The sequence below is a fragment of the Hylaeus anthracinus genome, unplaced genomic scaffold, assembly GCF_026225885.1.
Source record: "Hylaeus anthracinus isolate JK02 unplaced genomic scaffold, UHH_iyHylAnth1.0_haploid 11980, whole genome shotgun sequence".
NCBI classification, from domain to species: Eukaryota; Metazoa; Arthropoda; class Insecta; order Hymenoptera; family Colletidae; genus Hylaeus; species Hylaeus anthracinus.
Window position 1 is genome coordinate 818,004 of NW_026534328.1, and position 25,487 is coordinate 843,490.

At 33.5% G+C, this 25,487-nt stretch overlaps 2 protein-coding genes across 2 annotated transcripts in view; one reads left to right on the forward strand and one right to left on the reverse strand.

Annotated features, from left to right (window-relative positions):
* The window catches only part of LOC128885254 (chymotrypsin-1-like), a 50,022-nt gene extending 43,113 nt beyond the window's left edge, over nt 1-6,909 (forward strand). The window contains exons 3-6 of the mRNA XM_054139207.1: nt 5,298-5,448; nt 5,801-6,050; nt 6,210-6,356; nt 6,715-6,909. Of these exons, the coding sequence (XP_053995182.1) occupies nt 5,298-5,448; nt 5,801-6,050; nt 6,210-6,356; nt 6,715-6,909 (743 nt within the window). The remainder of the gene's footprint in view (nt 1-5,297; nt 5,449-5,800; nt 6,051-6,209; nt 6,357-6,714) is intronic.
* A 1,076-nt stretch (nt 6,910-7,985) lies between these two features.
* Nucleotides 7,986-25,487, reverse strand: part of LOC128897126 (uncharacterized) — a 37,932-nt gene continuing 20,430 nt past the window's right edge. The window contains exon 8 of the mRNA XM_054160827.1: nt 7,986-8,137. Within this exon, the coding sequence (XP_054016802.1) occupies nt 8,057-8,137 (81 nt within the window). The 3' untranslated portion in view covers nt 7,986-8,056. The remainder of the gene's footprint in view (nt 8,138-25,487) is intronic.

The window sequence follows — 25,487 nt, forward strand, 5'->3', positions numbered from 1 at the left end:
GTGTACTTTAAAATATACCTAAAATATTCTAAAAATTAAACAGAAATTAAGAAAATTTTTCTCTGTAAAAAAAATATCGTAAGAAACTGAAGGTAGTTGTTCGACGGATTCATTTAATGAAGGATTTGAACAAAACTCCACTTGACTGTTTTTCCATTGAATCTGAATCATATAAAAACATATTTCGATTTCAATTGACCACGCCAATTTGATGAAAAACGATATCAAGGTTTTGTAATTTTTACACAGACTCGTATGGAACGTACAAATTCACGTGAACTGTTTCAATTTAAATCAAAATTCAATTTTGGAACTTGCTGAAATATTGGTATGTTTTAAAAAAAGATATTATAAACCATTAAAAAAGAAATAGCAATTACTGACCGCGCCGTTGCGGAGATATAATTCATTAAAATCTGAAACTTCTCTACGTTCAATTGCACGGTTAACTATGAATATTTAATTACTTTCAATGGAATGTGTATTCAGGTAACAGTTAAGGTGTTGTATGTCAACGTGCTAAATATTTGAAAAATGGTGAAAATGGTTGAATTAAGATTCAACTCAATAATTATATTATATGAATAAACATTCCCAATCTATACAAACATTTTTCTTCCCCCATAGTCAAATTTTCCAATTTTTGAAAAAGTTGTTTCAAATCATTTCCCGAACACCCCTTTCAAAGACCTTCAACTTTTTTGGGATACCCTGTATATTTGATACCGTATACAAATCGACTTTTACCTATAGCAACGTTGATTCTTTCAATATTAAAATGTAAATGGGTGTCCAAAGGTTTTTGGAACGGTGAATATATCGTAGTATACCTGGTTTGTATGAAAAACTATTTTAAGATACTAAAAATTGAAAAATCGAAGTGTCCGTATAATTTTGATATGCAGTGTACAATATTAAAGTTAGGTAGCATATATATATATACGTTAAAATCGTTTTACAGATAAATAATGCTTTAGTTTGTGTGTATTCGATTGAAAACATTTTTACAAACATTTTTCTTACCCCATAGTCAAATTTTCCTGCAATAAGGCTCAAATATAAACTCATAATTAAATTAATTTTATAATTATATTAATAATTAATTACTATTATATAATTATCATTGCAATTATACTAATTTTAATTTAATTATGAGTTTTTAATTATGAGAAAAATTAAATTTTACACTAAATTAAACGCAGTTAGAATATTTGCAGCAACCAAAGTGGGCTCAAATCGAATGTATCCGTTTCAAAATGCAAAGTTTTGGACTTTAAACGATTCATCCAATGAAAATTGTCAACATTATCAACGTTCTAGTCCGATAGTTCATCCTCGAACGAAGTACAATTATCGCAGCGCCAGTTTCAGAGCTTATTGCATTTTTTCGACGTCCGTGATATAATTAGGTTGTTTTCCTCGGTGGGTACATCTCCGAGGAAAATTCAGGCACTCAAGAGAGAGTGAGAGAGAGAGAGGCGAGAAAAACGTTGGATGGATGCCCGCGATCATTATCGTTAACGCCCCGACACGGGAGTTCCGTGGCCCAGCGGAGCAGATAAAGCTACAAAATATTAATCTCTTGTCGGGGCGAATGTATTTTTCAAAATTTCAACGTGCCGTTCTATAATGCTCCAATAGTTAATGCGAGACCATTAGTCAAACGTCGGGGCTCATGCACACGAAAAGAGAAATTTCGATTTTAAATCGCTACATTTATCATGCAAGCAGGCGCATATGACACCGGTCTGATTTTATTTTGTTTCTCTTTCACGCCTCCCCCCCCCCCCCCCTCTCTCTCTCTCTCTCTCTCTCTCTCTCTCTCTCTCTCTCCGCTCAGCGACCACCCACCCCCCACCCAAATCCTTTTTTTACCCAACGTTACAACGAATGGGCTACTGGTTGCGAGTTGTTCCCTGTTTTTCGAAAACCAATTCGCTTAATAACTTGTACCCATATTTTTCCATCAACGTTGCGTATTTTCCAATTAATACGCGTGCAACGAACGCTGCTGTGGAAACATATTTGATGGCGTACAGTTAGACGTACTTAGAATATTATTTAGTTTGGTATCTATACGATGACCAGATATCATTTAACGCAAAGATATGTTTAAGAGATTGGGAAAAGTGTTTGTATAGATTGGAAATGTTTATTCATGGAAGTATTGAATTGAATCTTAATTCAACGAATTTCACCATTTTTCAAATATATAGCACGTTGACATACAACGCCTTAAGGGGTTAGTCGCAGTCAGGAAAATAGAAACGGACAGTTTTTTGTGTGTACTTATATATTACAAAATATGTCTTAAAGAACTATAAAAGAATTTTTGTTTTAAAAAAAGGTTAATTCATTTCGTCATAACAGGCGATGGCGTGGGTGGCCACTTGGTTTGCGGTGAGCAAGATTTCTTCAAACTGGTGCACCTGAAAACAAAACTAAAAGTAGATTTAGAAAATATATTAGACTAACGGGTCCCTGTTATCGGAGGATTTTTTATTTTCTTGTATACTTTTTTTATCCTGTATTGAATCGTCTAATTTTAGCGAAAAAATTGAAAATCAACTTTAAATGTACGCCATCTTGTTTTCAATTAATTTTTTCCAAAATCCTTCGTGCAGGGACCCGCTAGACTAATATATTTTCGAAATCTACCTTTGTTTTTGTTTTCAGGTAAACCAGTGCAGAGAAATCTTGCTCACCGCAAACCTATGTTTTAAAATCATCGTCTACGTCATCGGCTGTTATGACGATATAAATTAAACGTTTCTTAAAACAAAAAATGTTTTTTAGTTCTTTGAAACATGCTTTATGATATACTTAATTGTTACTTATGCAAATTATTATTTAATAACTAAAAAAAATCACAAAGAAATGTCGTTTTTCCTCTTCCTGACTGCGACTAACTCCTTAACTGCCAGCAACTCGAGATGTTTCTTAGCATTCTATTGCCATGAATTCTAAGCTATCTAGATTTGAGAATAAGGTCACCTTTATCTCACCAATAATCATTTTATTGACACTTCGAGCTCCAAAGAAATTAAACCTAAAGAAACATTAAGTATTGTAGATTTGCTGCGTGAAACCTAATGGTGACTGACAGTCATCTCTCGAGTGCAAAGAGTTAATATTCCCTCTATTTATTTAAATCGAAGTAAAATAGTAGGCCGCGGAAATCTAGGCAAATTTCTAAACAGTCTCAGTTTGTGGATGATACACTATTTAGCTTCTACATTTCATCGCCAAAGTGCGGAGCAGTCACTTTACATGAATTGTCATTAGGATCTGAACGTTCGCACTGTTGAACACAACATTTTAGCTGCGCATAGATGGAAAGCACCGAATTTTACATTGTGTTACCCAGTGTCGCCATTGCACTGTGCTGGAAAGGTGGAAAGCACCTCCATGTACTGGCAGTTTATTTCGATTTCATATATTTTTCTACTTTCTTGTAGTTTATTATGGGGATCTCCTATTTTTCAATGATAACTCTTTGAGTCCTCCACTTTTTCATGTACTTGGCGTAATTTTTTTACTTTTTTAAAGTTTTTTACACTATGAATGCAATAACATTTACCATATTTCATACAGTCTTTCAAATTATGATCATCGATATTACATGATAGCATGCACATACGCATATAATAGAATTAAAATAAACTCATAATCATTATAAATGTATGTAATTTCGTCACCTCAACATTTTCTTCAGATTGCAATTTAAAAATAGATTTTTCATTAAGTACTTTGGAATTACGTATACGTAGCACACGTTTTGATCGAGATCCATCGAGGCACTGAAGAAGATACTCGACGTTCGAAGCTACTTCTTCATGTATCTCATCGCCACGAACAAAATAATCGCGATATCTGCGTCGCTCTTGATCGCGAATTGATTATAGATAGGTCCTATCGTGTAATGGTGATTTCGTATCTCGTTCAAACAATTTTTTTAGCTTCTGCGTATATTAGAGATAATATATCGAGCCGTTAAACAAGATTTTAATCATCCGTTAATAAAAAAATCAGCGAAAATCGCATTGTTATACAAAGTATTCACGCTGTAACAATTAATTACACAAAACTGTATTTAATGCGTTTCGTAGTTTTCCGAGCAATTGTTAATTACGATACTTAAATTAAGTACTTACTTTTGTTGTACTGATAAGTTATAAACATTATCTTGGGCTTGTTTCGTTTATTATCCAATTTTTTCCATGAGGAATATGAATATTCAATCCAGAAATGCTTAGAACCTTTTCCACGAATGTTGCGAATAAACAGGGCATAAATAATTAAAATATGGATAAAATAAAAGCAAGGAATCGCAGTTTTCTCATCGATATCTGCCTCTGGTCCTCTAGTCTTTAAATAATTTAAATTCTTCTCAAAGTCCAAAAACCTAAATATTATTCATGCAACAAAAACAAAGGCCACGATATGTATTTAACCGCTATCAGAGAAATGTCGATTAAGTCTATCTATTTCGGGCTAATCTCGCAGCTGGTCACGAATCTTAATCAAAGAATTGATACGTTCACGATTGAAAGATTAAATTACTGATTGAAATTTTTGGAATTAACATTTAAGAGATTAATTACTTCCTCATGTAATACAGATCTCATGATCGATGATTGTGAATTATATCTAACGATTCCAATGAAACTTATCGAATTTTAAAGTGTCTTTTCTCGAAAATGTAGTATTTTCCCTGAACGCTTCAGGAATTGTGTATATATTGCATCGTGGAGTTGGTAACTTCACCATTGGGATTCTTTCCATCATGTATACGCTTAGTGTTGCCATCGTGCTCTGCCTTGCGGTTTCCGCTTACGGTAAGTAATTAATCAAGACAAACATTGGTACACAGTAATATAAAAAACAAATTTTATATTTTATTTATATAAATTTATATAAATTTTATTTTATTTATATATTTTATATATATATATATATAATAGAAATGTATATAATTGTATCAATAAAATTCAAAATTTGTGCAAAAAATTTAATCGATTTACTTGGTTCATTTAAAATTAAAATTGTTATTAAAATACTCGTCAATTTCATCTTCGTCCAATTGACATTAATTAGTCACTTGAACTTCTCTTTTAAGACTTAACATTAACAAGATCCGAAATTCCCAACTTGTTTAAGTGTAATGTGGAAAATTGAATGAAATCAAAGTATCCTTTAATAGGAAATTTTTATTCCGTAAAAGTTCTTTCTACTTCTTGAACTAGACATAGTTAAATGAATGCAGAAGTGACTATAGTATTCTTTTGTCGATTCAGGATTCCCAGGGACCCAGATCGTTGGAGGCAGTGATGCCCCTATTGGAAAATTCCCCTATCAAGTCTCTCTTCAATACAACGACCACCACTTCTGTGGTGGATCCATCATCAGCAAACGCTACATCCTCACTGCTGCCCATTGCATGAAAGCGTAAGTTTCATGGTTGTTTGTCTATATAGTTGCAATGAATATTCATTTTATTGTGCAAACAAGATAAAAAGAATTTCATATGTTTAAATACCGTTTGATTTTGTCTTTTACAAGTGTCACAAAGAAGTATTTTCTATTTTTATTTATTTACATCACTAGCATTATAAAATATTAATGTATACTGAATCATCTTGCATGTACATCTGTAAATGTCACTTTAGTGTCTTAACAATGTCAAAAACAGGTCGAAACGTTTATAATATGAAAAAATACTTGTCTACTACAGTTACCTGTTCTGTTATATCGATTTTAATTACCGTCATTTACATTGGGAACGTGTTCTTGATTGCAGAGTACCAGATATCCGAAAAATTACTGTTCACGTTGGAATAAACCTTCTGAGCCAATCCGGTGCTGTTTACAATGTCGAAAGTGCCGCACTCCATCCCAACTTCAGCGTGCATTCGGATGATAACGATGTTGCTGTGATCCGCGTCAACAAGAATATTGCCTTCAATGCTAAAGTTAAAGCTATCCCACTCGCCACCGGAAATGTCCCTGATGGATCATCCTGCGTTCTATCTGGATGGGGAACCAAGAAGGTCAGTAATAGATCATTACTAGTTTGACTCGATTCGTGTACATTGTTGCCTTTGAAAGATTAGCGATGCACTATGATTCTAATCTAAACATTAGAAACTTGGATGTATTTAGTGGACGAGTTTAACGAAAATCTAATTGAATATTGATATTATTTGCAGGCCGGTGGATCTATCCCCAACAAATTGCAGTACGCTAACTTCCATATCGAACCTCTGTCTAAATGCCAACAAGCATGGAGAGGTATTGCCGATGTTCAAAGCACTCATGTCTGCACGATCGCCAAAGTCGGACAGGGTGTGTGCAACGTAAGTAACACTGTCTTCTTTTAACAAGTCTCATTTTTAATTGAAATTACATATAAGTATTGGTAAATTTATTTTCTCTTCAATTATGATTTTGTTCGTTATTATATGTACTAATATATTAATTTTACAATTTCATTGAATACAAAAGAATTCTGTGGTGGATCCAAAGTCATATTTATAATCGAAATATTCCAAATATTCCATAAATTTTCTTTCTGCTCCACAGTATCCAACAAACTAATTGATTTTAGCTCTGATATTAACTTCTTATAATATTACCTAAGTGTACTACTAATTTTTTTCAAACAATTTGAAATCCATGTTGACTTTGTAATAACTATCTTCTACCATGTTTCAGGGTGACAATGGTGGCCCCCTCGTTGCCAATGGCCAACAAATCGGTATTGTATCCTTCGCACACCCATGCGGCGTTGGAAGCCCTGATGTGTACACCAGAGTATCATCCTTCTCGTCCTGGATCAAAGAACAACAATCTCTCATTCAGGATGAAGAGGAATCTGACGTGGACGTAGTCGAAGAACCAACACAGTAAAATAATCCGAAGAAAAACGACAACCTGAATTTGCTCTGTACTAACTTGTTTAAACCTAACCCTCTAATAATTGATTAATAAATACGCCCATTCATCGTAAATTATTGTCTTTTATCGTTTCTTATATTTCACTTTTCACAAATACTTATTACTAGACTGCGGATCTTTATGCAAAATAAAATCTTCGCGAACGTGCCTACAAAAATTGAACCTAAATAGGAATTTATTTTATTCTGCAAATATTATAACATGAACTTTACTTTCAATCTTTTTTATATTCTTGCATATTGTTTGCATATTGTTTGAATTTCCTATAAATGCATAAAGATCCGCAGTCTATTTATTACACTGACTGTATATTTCAACAAGCATTCCTCAACACGATTAAGGGGTAACACCACTTTAGAGGCTGAAAAAAAGGCCCAACTTTGATAATTAATTTTGAGAGTATCGCAAAAGGAATAGGATTTCTTTGTACATGGTTTATTTAACACATACTGAAGTATAAAAAAAAATTATTCTATCATAATTTTAGGACAAAACGTCGACAATAAAGCGAGTCTTCAAAATTGACTTCTTTTTAAACGTCTTCACAGGAGGACGGTTTTCTCGTTGTGTATAAAATCTGGAACAAATAACTAACAATTTTTATAATCTATATACTTTGGTTTGTGTATATTCGATTAGTTCAAAAGAAATGGAGAAAACTAACATTTTAGTTATTTAAAAATTACTTTTAAACCTCTTGAGGGATGTTGATACACATATGTACACATTTGCTTTTACATCAAAATGACCATTACATACAATTATAATACCTTTCAGAATTAAAAAATATAACAGAATATTAGTATGGTAAAATCGGTTTATAGGTAAAAATTGCTTGGGGTTGTGTGTATTCTCGTTTAGTGCAAAAGAAATCCATTTAAAATTCGCCACTCAAGAGGTTAATTAAATACAAATAGAACAAAATTACTTACATAAACTAGAAATCTTCATCCTAAAAACAAACAATTATTAAAATCTGACTAGATACCCTAATGTTCCTTGATTGGTATCGAGTCCATATAGTATAGTATGTAAGGACATTTGAGAGAACGTTGCTTAATGCACATTTCGCAATTTTTGTATTTAAATGTAACTTAAATTAACAAAGTTGTAAGAGCCGCTGATAATGTTTTTTTCGTGAGTACTCTGTGATAAGCACTCCAACTCTGAGTTCGCGTATCTGAAATGAAAAAATCAAACATTTTTTAACAATATACTGATTTTCGTAAATGCTAAAAAGCAATATACTTGAGAGAATAATTTGACACAAATTGGAAGCAATTCAAATTAATGTGTTTCTACGATATTTAGCCATGAAAAAACACCAATTTTTTTACCTATAAAAAAACCAGAAAAAAAATAAAAAAAACCCTCTCCATAGCATTTAGACAATATCATACAAAAATTCTTGTACTTTGAATTTCAGATAATTCATCTCTGAGATAGAATAATCATGGTGAAGTACTCGCGTAAAAAAACAACTAATAATTTTTATAATCTATGTACTATTTACTATAGAAGTACGTAGGCTTTTATTTAAATCAAATGCTGTAGAAATGGCGCATTTACTCACTCTTTTGCTATAAAATAAATAGTAAATTGTTAACCAAAACGAAAATTTACTTTAAATACAAAAAACTGCTACGTACTTCTATAGCCAACAGTATATAAATTTATATTTATGTTATGAAATTTGTTGATTTTATGTTCCAAATGTTATACACAACGAGAAAACCATCCTCCCGCGAAGGCGTTTTAAAAAAGGTCAATTTTGAATACTTGCTTTATTGTCGACGTTTTGTACTAAAATTCTGATACAACAATTTTTGTTTACACTTCAATATGTATTAAATAAACCCTCTAAAAATAAATCCTATTTTTTTTGCGATACCCTCAAAATTAATTATCAAAGTTAGGCCTTGTTTTCAGCCTGTGGAGTGATGTTACCCACATGATGTTGATAGTATATAGATTATAAAAATTTTTAGTTGTTTATTCCAGATTTCATACACAATAAGAAAATCGTCTTTCTGTGAAGACGTTTTAAGAAAAGTCAATTTTGGAGACTCATTTCGTCGCCCCCATTTTGTACTAAACTTATAATATAACAATTTTTGTTTATATTTCAATATGTGTTAAATAAACTCTGTAAAAATAAATTCTATTCTTTTTGCGATACCCTCAAAATTAATTATCAAAGTTAGGCCTTTTTTTCAGCTTCTAGAGTAATGTTACCCCTTAAAGCAACTATTAAATTTCGTCAAGATGTTATCACTCCTCCATTATAATGTTTTTAATGATACGTCACATTTTCGATGCATAGGTGGGACATTTAATCACGTTACTCCTAACTATTTCTCGCGTTTATACGCGCGCCGTGCTTTTACGCGATCGTAAACGTATCATACGTACATAAATATATACAATCAAGTCAAAATAAAACTAATAAAAGTGATTCCTACAAATGAAGATTAAAATCATAATTGTACAATGTATTGTATAGGTAAAAGAGTGACTCTAGACTATAGACTACTTGTAGATTTAAATACAGTCAGTGTAATAAGTATTCGAACAGGAAGCATTTAGTCCGCATTAATGCACAAACTCGGGATTGAACTAGTGCATTTACGGTAGACTTTGTACATTTTTTAATTTTTTTTTTCTTCGGTTTCTTATGCATTTATAAGAAATTTGAATGTGCGCGAAATTACAAAGTGCACACACTATGCATGAAAATATAAAAATAAAATATTGAAAATAAAATTCATATTTTAATATGTCCGGTGAAAAATAGCAATGATTTTAGTTTGCGTAAAAATCCGCAGTCTAGTAATATCTCTGTAGTTAAATAAAAGTACCATTCTATTTGTATTATCCGAATTAATAAGCGAAAATTATGCATAGGTGGGACGTTTAAGAACGTTACTCCTAGTAATATCTCGCGTTTATACGCGCGCCGTGCTTTTACGCGATCGTAAACGTATCGAAAAGCAACATGTTCAATCATAAAAGAAAATAGATGAAAGGTTTAATTCCGTGCCTGAATTTCGTTTAGAATGGTTTGCCGAAAAAGCGATCGCTTAGCCGCAACCAGGCGGTTAATGGACGCGAATGATCTGTTCGGTCATAAACAGTAACGCGTATATATATTTAGCAAAAGCGTCACCTATACCTAATCTAAAACCCATACTTGTCCCATAAACTACGCTTCCATTCATCCTTCCTCGTAAACATCCTATCAGAAAATAATAAAAACGCCAAGAGAAATCGGTCCGATTCCGCACCCGAACCCATAACGACCGGGCCCCGCTCGTAAATTTTTGACGGCGTTTTACTCTCCTATTTATTTCTCCTTTGCAGAATCGATCAAAGAGTATATAACGCAGGTATCAAATTCGAGCCCTCCCGGCTTAGGTGTGTAAGGGAAGGATTTCCAGGGAAGGATTTTTACGGGAGTTCGCGGAGAAGCGAACTTGTTCAAAAAGTACCCCATGAAATCAGTTTTAATTAAAACATCGACAGAGACTCGCGATTGTACTTTATTAACACTTAACCTACCACGATAGATTAAGCTAGTTGTTTACGAGATAGTCACGTCGAAAAATATAATTGCAAACTTCTGTAAAAGTAGTCACACTACTTTCACGCACGTCCATAATAAATCAATATGTATATCTATACATACATTCGTAGTACTCGAGAAATGATTGTGGCAACAACGCTGACTGTTACCGCGTAACTCGTCTACGTTATGTTTCAGATTTTAATGAATTATATCTCCGCAATGGCGCGGTCAGTAATTGCTATTTCTTTTTTTAATGGTTTATAATATCGGTTTTTATAACATACCAATTTTTCAGCAAGTTCCCAAATTGAATTTTGATTTAAATTGAAACAGTTCACATGAATTTGTACGTTCCATACGAGTCTGTGTTAAAATTACAAAACGTTGATATCGTTTTTCATCAAATTGGCGTGGTCAATTGAAATCGAAATATGTTTTTATATGATTCAGATTCAATGGAAAAACAGTCAAGTGGAGTTTTGTTAAAATTCTTCATTACATAAATCCGTGGAACAACTACCTTAAGTTTCTTACGATATTTTTTATACAGAGAAAAATTTTCTTAATTTCTGTTTAATTTTTAGAATATTTTAGGTATATTTTAAAGTACACTAGGTAATTTTTTCAATTCATTTCATACAGAAATCTTTGAGATATCAGCTGTCTCCTATAGCAAGTCTTCGCCCATGTTATCGATGAAATTTCTTGAGGTCACAATCAGTTATCCAAAGTCAATGAAGTTTCTTTATTATATTATTAACATATTTTCAAAGAATATAAACTAAATTGCGACCGAGAAAGATAAAAATTGAATTTTTGATGAGTGTTTAAAGAAAAAGCATCAAGTTTCACCATGTTTTGTGCAGTTATTTGCAATACAAACATACTTTAAACAATGATCTCATTGAATTTTGTTTAGTTTATATTCAAGACATTTAAATAAAGTAAACGTATATAAAATTTGAAAACGACTGAGCAATCAGTGTTTGTCAAATCAAACATACCTAAGTCCGCATACAAAGTCCGCATTAATGCACAAACTCGGGACTAAACTAATGCATTTATGGTAGACTTTGTTCATTTTCTGATGTTTGCCAACAGACTTCGAACGTAGAGAAGGACAGCGAATAAAGGAAGAGGACGGAGCGAATACACCAGGTCACCATTGTCAGTGAGAAGACAATGTAATGCAACGGTGAAACTTTTTTACTATAAACCTTTTTGTTGTAAAACTTTTACTATCATATTCCTGACATTTTTCTAATTAAAATGAGATCAAACTTGACATAATTCGGATGATATTTACCATGCATTTTTGTTTTTTAATTAGTGTTCTACGATATATGATACATAATAAGTTGTTACAAGTAAAAATGGTTCGAATTACGTCGTGTTTGGTTTCATTTTAATCAGAAGAATGTCAGGAATATGATGGTAAAAGTTTTACAACAACAAAAATTAATAATAAAAGTTTCACCATTGCATTAAATTGTCTCACCGACATACTCTGACGTCTTCGCTCCGTTCTCTTCTTTATTCGCTGTCCTTCTCTACGTTCGAAGCTCGTCGGCAAACATCAGAGAATAATACGATCATGTAAATACTACTCACCGATCGAACTCCTCGACCTACCAAGGGGCATACCCCCAGGTGGTGGGGATGGTTTCGGTGCATTTATGGTAGAGATATTTGTGCACTTATGGTAGAGATATTTATGCTTTTATGGAAACTTTACTGTATCAAGAAACATATTGCACCAGGAACAGCAATATATTCTGATTGTTGGAGAGCATATGTAAATTAGTTACCTAAATAAATTTTTCCTCTTCCAGTTTTTTTTCATATGTACCATTTACGAGAAAAACGCTGGCTAGTAATAGCCTGAACACCCTGTATATCGATTAACATGTTCCTGTTGGTGATAATGCGTTTTCATTTCATTCAATGTAATAATAAAAACTAGTGTTCGTTAATGTAGGTATAAGTGTAATTTATAGTAAAAGGTAATATTTAGACTCTTGGCTTTTAATCATCTTTTAATCCGTAGGTATAAATTTTTTAAATAAAATCATCTAAGATGTCGAGTTATATTTCCCATTAACATTATCATAGTAAGAACAAATTAATTGCTACAGCTACAATTAATCTTAGCATCTACATATATGAATCAAATATTTATAACGAGGCTGCGGCTTTAAGGATTCCTTAATAAACCGACGAATTAATTATTCAATGCAATGGGAATAATTCTTCCGCTCTTTTTAACTTTCCAAACAGGACAAATTATTTCGTTTCGAAGACTTCCGGCGCGGCGTCATCATCGTCGCGATATTAATTAAAGTATATACGTAATTCAGCGACTGCGTGCTCCTTTGGTAACTAATTTCAGAATATACCGTGCACCGTTAACTGGATTTCCTCTAAATGAAGGTTAAACGTTCACGTGTGGTAGCGGCTTACGAGACGTGGTCTTTGATCGTTACTTCGCCACAATTGCCTGTCAGTGCAGGATACGTTCAATATTCCATTGATCAATTAATTACATCCACCGCGTTAGAAAACGTTCGATCCACTAACCCCACCATTATTTTTGTCTTCGTTTTCGAGTTCCCATCGACGTTACAGACGTTTTACGAACGCTGGCAACCGACATTTACGATTTTGAAATGAATTTTGTTTTGTTACTATTTGCATATATCACGATGCACCGACGCGTGCAGCAGTAAACAAATGTATAATGGTATGAATATTCATGATTTGCGAGAGATGGACAATCATGAAACGTAAGAGCTGTTTGTGGTGTGCCAACCATTTCATGTTGCATTCGTATGTAAAACATTTTTCTCGGTTCGATTTAGGTTACCATTCACCACTTCGTGTTAAATAATTTTCGGGGTGTCGAAAAGTTCGTAATAGTAAATACAATCTATCCGAGATTCACGCTGAAAGCATTTGCATATGTTTATTTCTTTCTTAAAAATAGTAAAAATGTTTAGGAACTAGAGTTGCCAATATTTGGTGCATTAATTGTTCTATTACAAAATTCATGAATACCTTTCATAATTATTACATGAATATTAATTATTATATATAATACTGTGTATGACTATTAAATTGTGTGATTATTCAATGTTAATGACGCTAATTATGAAATTCTAATCATAAACTCAACATCGATCACATGTAGTATTATTATTTTAAATAAAGAATTTTCTAAAAAAAAAGACTGTAGTGCTGTAAACTAAATGAAACCAGTGTTCACATTAATACTGATATAATTACAACGAAATAAAAATTTATTTAACCTTTTGAGAAATATTGATACATATGTATATGCTTGTTTTTGGATCAAAATTATTGTTATTTGCGATCACAACAATTTGTAGAATTAAAATATGCACAATATTAACCAACGAGATTATATATATATGGGCTTATAACGTGTAATGCTCGACTGTATCTCAATCTAGACTGCAGTTTTTTATACATTTATAAGCAGTCTAGTAATATCTCTGTTGTTAAATAAAAGTACCATTCTATTTGTATTATGCGAATTGCATAAAAAATCGTCGTTCCTCTTGCGATTTCGATCGAGCAGAGCCACAAGTCTTCCTATTTGGAAAATTTGGCGCGCATCCGGACAACGCGAAGATATGTGAAATGACCCGATATAATAAACGGCAGATTCGACGTGGGTTTTCGAGCAATCAGTTTTTGTCAAATCAAACATACCTAAAATATTCTTAAAGTTAATAAACCATTACATGAATACTTCTCTATAAAAAAAATATCCGAAGAAACACTTAATACTTGTACTCCTAATATGGATTCCTCCTTTAAGTGCATACAATCAAGTCAAAATAAAACTAATAAAAGTGATTCCTACAAATGAAGATTAAAATCATAATTGTACAATGTATTCTATAAGTAAAAGAGTGACTCTAGACTATAGACTACTTGTAAATTTAAATACAGTCAGTGTAATAAGTATTCGAACAGGAAGCATTTAGTCCGCATTAATGCACAAACTCGGGATTGAACTAGTGCACTTATGGTAGACTTTGTACATTCGTTGATTTTTTTCTTCGGTTTTTCATGCATTTATAAGAAATTTTAATGTGCAAGAAATTACAAAGTGCGCATAGTATGCATGAAAATATAAAAATAAAATATTGAAAATAAAATTCATATTTTAATATGTCCGGAGAAACATAGCAATGATTTTAGTTTGCGTAAAAATCCGTAGTCTAGCAATATCTCTGTAGCTAAATAAAAGTACCATTCTATTCGTATTATGCGAATTGCATAAAAAAATTGGCGTTCCTCTTGCGATTTCGATCGAGCAGAGCCACAAGTCTTCCTATTTGGAAAATTTGACGCGCATCCGTACAACGCGAAGATATGTGAAATGACCCGATATAACAAACGGCAGATTCGACGTGGGTTTTCGCGCGTGGAGAAACGTTAGCCTGGTGCGCGTGTAGCGTACACATTTAATTTGCATCGTATAAATCGTGTTTCCGATCGAGCACGCAACGCAAACACGCGTTACGTTTACGCCCTCGGTCCTTCGCCGCATTTTCGAACCGGCTCCATGGAGGAACAGAGAAAGCTTTTGCGTGCCGCGCCGTATTGTGGCCCCGGTAATTTATGATTCGATAAATAAATCAGCCACGTTTTATCCTCTCGACCCTCGTACGATTTGTTCGCGCACACTTGTAAGATGATTTTTGGGGGTTACGCCCAGTTACGCGGGCCTCTCAGAGGGGTAGGTAATCACCCCTTTTTTTTTCTCTCTTACTTTTACCGCTCGCCAAACACCTCGTCTTTCATACCCGAGGAGAACACCTTGGCGAGATGTTCAGTAATTTTTCTTTGTGTTTCTTTCGACGGGAACGAAACAAAAGTGCTTGAATTGCGAAAAGAAGCACGCGTAAGGTTATTCGTGGCACACTCCGGGAGAAATGATAGTGTTAGAAATTATATTTTATACTCGACACTTGTGGAATTGTATGAAACGTCGATTTTTAGGAGGTGTCTAGTTTCGATTTTTATTGAGATTTGCTTCTGCAATTGTTTGTGGAACATTTTGAATATCACGTTTTCTGTGTTACGCTTACTGAAACAATGCATTTTTCAGTTAAGAGTCTCTCTAAAACGAAAAGTCATATTTTCTCTTTAAAGAAATTCACGTGTACAATACGTCAACTTCTTTAGGGATATTGATACACAGTGTACATAAAAATTACCATTACTTATGTTGAAAATATATACATATATTAGCATTTTATAATGCGAAAATACATAAAACAAAATGTGTATGTGTGTTATCCGTGTGAATATGTAAACAGCAAAGGAACAGATCGCTGGCGCTGTACGAAAACATTAAAGGTGACGGACTTTCAATGGTAACGAGGAAGACGATATATGATTTGACTAGTTAGTCGACGACATATGGTCCGTGCAAACATATGTAAATAGAGAGCGTTCAGTTAATTTTTATTTCATCAGTTTTTTCTTTCATTTTTGTTTTCAACTTCACACAAAATATGTATAATAATTGTTCCTTATTCAAGTTCATTATTCATTGTTCATTATTAATCTTTCAATACAAAGATTTCTCAACAATTTCAACAACTTACAATCACAATTAAAAAATATACAATATTAATATTACGCGAGGCACAGTATATCTGTACATCTGTGTTAAAATAGCTTTTCAGATCAAAATCGCTTTGGTTTGTGTTTTATCAATTAAAGCAGGAAAATATCTATTTAAAATTCGTCACTCGAGAGGTTAATTAACCATCCTATTTTGATGTGTAATACATAATCAATTTTATTTATATATAGCAAAATAATAATGCGTTATATAATATATAATATCGGTTAATTAACTAACCTATCTCTCTCTATATATATACATATATGTACATATGTCAATCTTCCATTGCTTTCTATTACTTTCTTCTGTCACTGTCCTTTCCACAATTTTCATTTACGCATATAAAAACGCATCAACTATATGGGCCATTCCACGCCAAATCGGACGGTTTAACAAATTTTTTTTTGTTTTCTTAACTTTTTGGTATTTTTTACCCCTCAAAATAGGCTTCCTGGTAAATTTTGAGATTTTTTTGAACACTGGTTAAAAAAATATCGAATTTTTAAAAAAGAACGTTCTTTTTTTAGTTGTATAGTCATAACCTTCTTAATAATGATCGAAATTCGATTGTTTTTTCTCAAATTTTTCGTGTTTAGATGGCAGTCACTGAAAAAAAGAAAACAAAAAAATATTTACAGTATTTGTAATCGAGATTTATTAATTATAAGTATTCAATCGTGTTTTTAAAATTGTGTGTATTCTTCAATTTTTTTAACGATTTTCTACTTTAAACTTCTATTCATCCTGCAACTTTTAAAAATAAATAACAATTTTTTTCTTTGATATAAATTATTATCAGTACCAATTTTTGACACTGTATACATTTTTTTTTACCTATTATAAATTGATTTCGATATTTTTTTTGTTCTAGGTGTGGATTTAAAAACAGTAAATAAAAGTTAATTCTATTTATGAGCAATTATAACGAAAGTTTTTATTTATTTTCGTATTCTTTTAAAAATTGTTTTAAAATATATTATAAATGCTTTTTCTGTTGTAAAGTATTTTTTTATTTATTTAAGTATTCGTGTCTTTACAAATTTCTATCCAATTTAAAAAGAGTTGCACATGCGCATAGATGCGATATTTAAATATTTTTTTATTATATTCCAAATAGAAACACACAACTAACTATGAATCAAGCTTCCAGTAGTGAATGATGGGACGGAGATTATGATACGAATTAACGAAATATGTACGTTGATATAAGGAAACTGTCGGTATAATGAAACAATCAGCAGCGCGTGAGAATGTTATTAACATCTGCAACTCTTACTACTTTTAAATCCCTACTCAGAACAAAAAAATACCGAAATCAATTTATAATAAGTAGAAAGAAAGGTATACAGTACGAAAAATCGGTACTGATAATGATTTATAAAAGAGAAATCATTTTTTTAATTTTTAAAAGTTGCAGGATGAATAGAAGTTTAAAATAGAAAATCGTCAAGAAAATCGAAGGATACACACAGTCTTAAAAACACGATTGAATACTTAAAATTAATAAATCTCGATTACAAACACTGTAAATATTTTTTTGTATTTTTTTCTGTAAAGGCCATCGAAACACGAAAATTTTGAAAAAAAAAACAATTGAATTTCGACCATTATTGAGAAAGTTATGAGCATAAAACAAAAAAAGAAGCGGTTTTTTTTTAATTCGACATTTTTTTAACCAGTGATCAAACAAATCCCAAATTTACCAGGAAAACTCTTTTGAAGGGTAGTAAAAAATACGAAAAAATTAAGAAAATAAAAAAGAAATGTTTGAACCGTTCGATTTAGCGTGGAATGCCCCATATTTAGCTTCGTTTTCCAGCAAATCGTCAGGAAAATATTACCTAAAGGATTATTAAAAAAAAAATATATACATGTCGAATCGAGTAACCTCCTCCTTTTCGAAGTAGGTTAAAAATGGCAACTGGTACTTACTCCAATTGCTCCAATCATTTAAAACAAATTTGTTTATGAGTGATTATAACGGGAACCAAGCTTTAAATACTTAGGCGGCTGAGAGCACGGTTTCGTATCCGAACCCTTTTCAAATCAGAATACTGAATATACTGTGATCCATTTGAAACGGGATGCGGGGGATTCTCCACGGACAATTAGACACGCAGAATAAAATCATTGTTACCCTTCGTGGTTTGCACGCAATTATTCATTTTTCGCGTCAACAGACCGTTCTATTCTGTAACGAAGTTCGGATCATTTTTTAAATGGGATCGAGCACGGGAGGCCCTTTGTTCCTCTTCGTTCTTTTAACGAAAAATATACTCAGGGTAGTAGTTTCGAGATAGTCACGTTCATAAGTACAGTTTATTGAACTTAAAATAAAAGATAGTCGAAATTGTTATTCGAAAATCGCCAAATGGAAACTTTAGTCAAAGCACAGCCTTATTGATCTCGCGTCCATAACATATCGATACGTGTATAGATATCTTTTTTCATGTGTAGATTGAAGCATCGATAGTAGATAATAAAATAAAAATGTAAAATTATATGGAAAACTAATTTACCGGGAATAACTCGTAAAATAGTGGTTTTTCAAAAGTTATACTCGGAAACTTTTCTTTTTTACATTAAATTATCTAAAAAAAAATGTTATGTACAAGTTTTCTCATAAAATCGATCTTTTTGTAGATATTCGGCAATTTGAGTTTCCTTTAACCACATCTGAAATTTAAAAAAATTAATATTTCGGAAATAATGCATTTAAAAGAAGAGTAAACAGCCTTAACCTTTTTGGTGCTCTGCGCGAGTACACACGTCAAATTATTTTGTTCTTGTCGTGCTTAGGACGAGTTAAACCGCATGAGCTCATTGTTAATGAGTTAATGAGTTAATGAGTTAACTCGTCTTGAGCTCTTTTCTATTTAAAAAGCTCATGCGATTTAACTCGTCTTGAGCACGACAAGAATAAAATAATTTGACAAGTATACTCGTGCGGAGCACCGAAAAGGTTAAATTACAATTTTGCCTCAACCGAGTAACGAGCAAAAACGAATAAAAATGGTCTACAGATTATAATAGAGTACACGTTTACATTACTTCGGACCTTTACGTAAGAACTCGTGTTTTTACTGGTTAGAGCAACGAGAAGATTGCTCTACCTGCTCGCACCAATAAAACTAGCCAATTTATAACGCGTTACAAGTACAATTTCCTTTAATGTGACATCGATGGATGCTCCCGTTACCTAGGCGTGTTGTGACAACCTTTAGGGAACGTTTTGGGGTCTGACATTTGTGTACGGTCCCCTTTTTAGGCAGTTTTCATTGTACGACGGAAACGTATCGACGATTGACAAATGGGAGATATTAATTTTAACGTACCAAAATTTCACGTGGCAACAGCTTTATGGGACGCTGCTACCCTCGGCTGCCGCTTTTATGGTCCTCCCATGGGCCCTCCCGTAATCCGTTAGGCACATCCAAATAATAATCAATTACAATACTTCACAAAATAAAAAAAAAAATGTACATTCCATGCCACAATTTTTTTCTTATGTATTTTGGCCTACTAAACTCGAAAATCGCAAGAAAAAATTGTTCTATGAATAAGTGTTTTTTATATGAATTTTTGAATTTTTTTTTATTTTTTTCTCACATACGTTCACATTTTAGGCCATATCTCGAATTAGAAACCTCCGATCGAATCGCGCAAGACGCCATTTTAAAGGTAATCGAATTTCCAACAATTGTTTTTTACATTATTTTTCAATCGATTCAATAATTTAAGTGTTAGGAGCCAATACATATGAGAAACTTTGATTTTTTATGCTAAAATAGAACACGAATATTTCTTCCATCGCCATGGAAAAATAGCAATTGTCAAATTATGTCTAGTTTTTTATATGTAGTTTACGTATAGATCGCACTTTTACAAAGAAACCAAGCTGTTGTTGAAAAAAATCTATGGATAAATACCGGAGTTAGGAACAATTGAGTAAAGGTACCAAAATCCCAATTCTACTCTGTTTTTGTATCTTTTTCCTATTTATATAGGAAACATTTATTTAATTAATTTCGATTAGAAATAATTTCGGCCTTTGCTTTGTGTTCGGTTATTCGTTGGGTTCGTTCCTCTGATGAGGAACCAAATGTAGTCTCCCAACATTCTTTCATCCGAATATCTTTGATAACGCTGCTCAATAGTTTTGATATTTTTATGACACCTTTCGCCGTGTTCGTCACTTACATCGCCAAGATTCTCCGGGAAAAAATCCAAGTGAGAATATAAAAAATAAATTTTGAGCGACATATTTACGCCTGTTAAAATTAAAATTGAAATCAAATGTATAAAGTTTTCCATTTTGTCAAATCAAATAGAATAACAATATATATTCCATACCCATTTTTGCATAATTTATTAGCAAATCTTCAACAAGTTCCTTATAATTCATACTCTGCCGAGCCAGAAGCCCTAAACTGTTGAGCAGCACTATCAAGGATATTGGGATGAAAGAATGTTGGGAGACTACATTTGGTTCCTCATCAGAGAAACGAACCCAACGAATAACAAAAGACAAAGCAAAGGCCGAAATTATTTCTAATCGAAATTAATTAAATAAATGTTTCCTATATAAATAGGAAAAAAATACAAAAACAGAGTAAAATTGGGATTTTCGTACCTTTACTCAATTGTTTCTAACTCCGGTATTTATCCACAGATTTTCTTCAACAAAAGCTGGTTTTCTTCGTAAAAGTGCGATCTATACGTAAACTATAAGAAACTGGACTAACACTTAAATTATTGAATCGATTGAAAAATAATGTAAAAAACAATTGTTGGAAATTCGATTACCTTTAAAATGGCGTGTTGCGCGACTCAATCGGAGGTTTCTAATTCGAGATATGGCCTAAAATGTGAACGTATGTCAGAAAAAAATAAAAAAAAATTCAAAAATTCATATAAAAAAAACTTATTCATAGAACAATTTTTTCTTGCATTTTTCGAATTTAGTAAGCCAAAATACATAAGAAAAAAATTATGGCATTGAATGTACATTTTGGTTGTAAACTAGTGTTATAGATTTGATCAGTATAAAAACGAAATTATCGGATTAGTGATTACTGAATTGCGGATGTTTATGCAAATTCACATTTTCGCATTTTACGGACTAAAATAAATTTCTACTTAGGATCAATTTTTTAAGGTATGTTTGCAAAGTTTTTATTTTTCATAAATGTAGGATTTGGGATGATCGAGGGTGGCGAATGAATTAGACACGTGAGAAACTTGTAAATATAATGTAATTAATAATATAAATTTGAAAAGGTATAAAAGAAAGCTGATGAAACACGCCCATACGTACCACTATTTTGACTACTTCCAAAAAGTCCCAAGCTCTCGCACGCCGCTTGCCTCGAACAAACGAAAAACGCGTCACGATACCTCGCGAAGGCACCCGAAGAACGTCGAACACATCGACCACTCGACCGATGCGTTCACCGATCGAAACATAACTTTCCTTCGTAAATATCCGCAGTCTAGTCATTATAATAATACTAAACACCACAAAATAATTTTTCCATTATTTCGTTCACTGATTTTTGAATTGGTCCCAAAGTCTGTGGTACAATTTCGTGTCTCCATAAAAGCAGCTCGGCAGAATTAAAAAGAAACAAACTTCTAAATAACATCCAAAATATGAAATAAACAAACGCTACATAAACATTAGACATTAACTTCCAAATTGAATCAAACGCTACTAACAAATGTATAGTTTCAACGTTCTCTTGATCCATCCTGTTGCATCAAATACCCAAATTTTGGGCTTTGATCGTTATAATGGTACTAAAATTATTATTTTGTTCAGAAATCGTTGAATTGGTCCCAAAGTCTAAGGTACAATTTCGTACCAGCATAAAAGAAGCTCGCTGGAATTAAAAGAGCGACGTTATTTTTGCGACGTAAAGTAAATTCGCCCAAGGCGAGCCGCAGAATTTTTTCATACTCTGTGCAGTAACGTGAATGCACCTGCGGTCAGGAAATCGAGAAAATATCTCCTCGGTTCGGCGATCGGCTCGCTCGGTCTTTTGTGCGCGCCGCTTACTCCGAACGGTATGAAAATCAATTATTTCGTTAATTCGTGCGTTACATTGGCTGTCACGGAACCATCACTGTGAACGACAGCGGCCCAAGGCACTATTTTTCAATTCCCAATGTCGCCCTACCTTTTCGAACGTATTTCCGTCTGATACGACCCGTGCCATTTTGTGTCCTTATCTCTGTCTCCGCGTAAGGGATTTGTGCCATCCCACGCAAGCGAACGTTCCAATGAATCGTGACCATTTCGCTTTCTTATTTATTCGTTCGCCTCGATAACAGACTGTATTTGCACGTTTCATGCGTCCAAATTTGAATGAAACGCGGACTCGTGCGTAAGTATTGCATTCCGTGACACTTGTTCCGGAAATTATTGAATTATAGCTCATTTATTACAGGTGTTTGATAATATAATTAGTTTTTTTCAAACATACGTATCTTTCAAAAATTCCAGTTCTTGACTTAATAGACGGACGAGAATAGGACTTTGGGAGCTTATACAGAAAATGATAAAGTACCATCTAAAAAATGTGTCGGTTAAAAAAAAACTGTTTTTACTACTTTTTGTTTATAATGTTTTAAAACAAATGGATAATTTTTATAGCGGGGATGGTTTTAAAAATCTAAACAACATTCAGAATATAATTCCACTTGTCTCCTTTAAGAAGCAATTTTCAAAAATACTGTCATTTTAAAATTGGCCTAATAAATGTTATATGTATTAAGATTATCCGTACAATACTAAAGAATAGACTGCCTTTGCTACGCACAATAGGCTACTGGCACATGGTTTTACACAAGAATGCAGGAGTACATTATGTACTCCGGATAATTAGAAGATCATGTTTCTCGATAGTTCATCGAATTGAATGAAATTTCTACGCTCAGCGACTGTAGCTAGATCTGATTGTAGCTGCAGTACGGGCTTAGTAACCCGCGATATACAGGGTGTCCCAGAATTAGTGTAAGAACCGGAAATGGGGGGTAGCTGAGACGATTCTAAACTATAATTTTCTTTGCAGAAATGTCGGATGGTGCTTCGTTTTTGAATTATTAACGAAAATCACCGTCCAATGCAACGCACACTCAGCCGAGAGAGCATAGGCTCGAGCCAGGACCAGCCAGGACAGGCTGGCTAAGCCACACAGTGGTCCGGATGGCTAAAAACCTGGCCAAAATTATAAGGAATTTTCGGATCTTCATGAAACTTGGTGTTTTAGGGTTATTTGGGCCGCAAATTACGAATCTGGTATCAGAATTTCAAAATTTAAAATGGCATATCCAATATGGTCGACATGCATATTAAAAATATTAAACTATTATTGTAGCCATGGTTAAGGAATCAAGGAAAAGAATTCTGGACAGACAAAGGTTTATTGTGGGGAACATGGTTATACAGAGGATTGGGAATGGATAATTGTAACAGGAATTCAGAATGAACGGAATTATACAAAAGAGCATAATACAATTTCTCATTTTACAATATTTTACAATTTTCAATCTTTGAAATAGAAGAATCATTCTGTACTCTCCCGCTCGTAATTGGCGTCCAGGTATTATCGCCGAACGCTCCAAAAACGAACGGACGTCCAGGAATAACCTCTCTCTAGTTCTAACTGGGATGTCCACGAGTAGCTCTGTTCTCTCCTACTCAACAGGCGTCCAGGTATTATCGCCGAACTCTCCTTGTTGAATGGGCGACCAGGAACATACTCCCGTCCTCTCCCTTATTTCTAACTGGGATGTCCACGAGTAGCTCTGTTCTCTCCCATTCGACAGGCGTCCAGGTATTATCGCCGAACTCTCCTTGTCGAATAGGCGACCAGGAACATACTCCGGTCCTCTCCCTTCTCCAGCAGGCATCCAGGTATTATCGCCAAACTCTCCTGCCGGAGTCCTAAGCCGAATTCCGAAAGCGGCCGATGGTCTTACCTCGTCCTCTCTCCCGGAGTGGCAAATAGGCCGAATGCCTCTACGAGCCCTCAATTTATATCGCATGGTTGCTATCCGCGGCCGCGGTTGTCAACAGTCGCGTCGTTAGGCGAGAAGGTTCGCGAGTTCGCGGTCCGCGCCTCGTGTCTTGCACCGCGCGGCCGCCACCCTTCTATGTTCTAGAAGTTTCGTACGCTCGCTTTTCGTATTTCTTGGATTTCGTATGCTACATTATGAATTTTTTATGAAATAGGATTTCTAGGTTTATAGGACAACATAATTAGAATACATTGGCAGAAATAACAATAATAAATTAATGTTAAATTAAAATTAAGGATAATAAGGTTTGTTTTAATGCCGCATAAACAGTCTTCTTTTCCTTATAAGCATGGAGTTTAAATTTAAATAACTTAAAATGGCGCAAATTCTGATTCATCGAAAGATAACTAAAATTTATACCATCTTGAGAAGGGAATTATATGCAATAATGAATCCAAAGATATTTTACTTTGTTCTTGTGGAAAGTTTATGTTTATAACATCTATTTTTATGGTAAAATGATTTACATATGAATCTATTGAGGATAAACTTTCTGTGACACAATAAACATGCGCCACTTTTCATGATATCAAGAAACATAAAAGTTTGTCAATTTTGAACCTCTGTATATCAGCAATCGATTACTATTTTTTAAAGTTTCAAACGGCATTTAATGCACTCATATGTATACAACACACGCACAATATTGAAAAAAGTGGGTTCGAAATTTGAAAAATTGCATTTTGGCCAGGTTTTCGGCTATCCGGACCACTGTACGCCGCTTGCCTCGAACAAACGAGAAACGCGGCACGATACCTCGCGAAAGTATATATATTATACATGATGAAGCCCATGTTAGTCGTAACCTTTAAGTATATAGACATGGAGGAGGATTGTCAGCATCGAAAGTGTGTCCAAAGTCTGTGTGAGAGAGAAAGGTATAGAATGATATTTGTCCAAAGTCTGTGTGAGAGAGAAAGCTATAGAAAGATATTTGTCCTCTCTGCGCATGCGTCAAATACATCATGAATGCCATGTTATAGGTTACATTGGCGGGCTGTGTCCGTAAAAAGAGTATATGCACTCATTATCCACACTAAATGTAACGTTTATTGTAGAAAAATATGCGCATAGTATCTATTAGAACAATTCATAAAACTGAAGTGCAGGGTTTCTATAGATATACAGGGTGTCCGAAAAATGTTGTAACACCTTGAAAGGAGTGGTTCGGAGGGTGATTTGGAACAACTTTTTCCTTAGCGAAAATGTCCAAGGCTT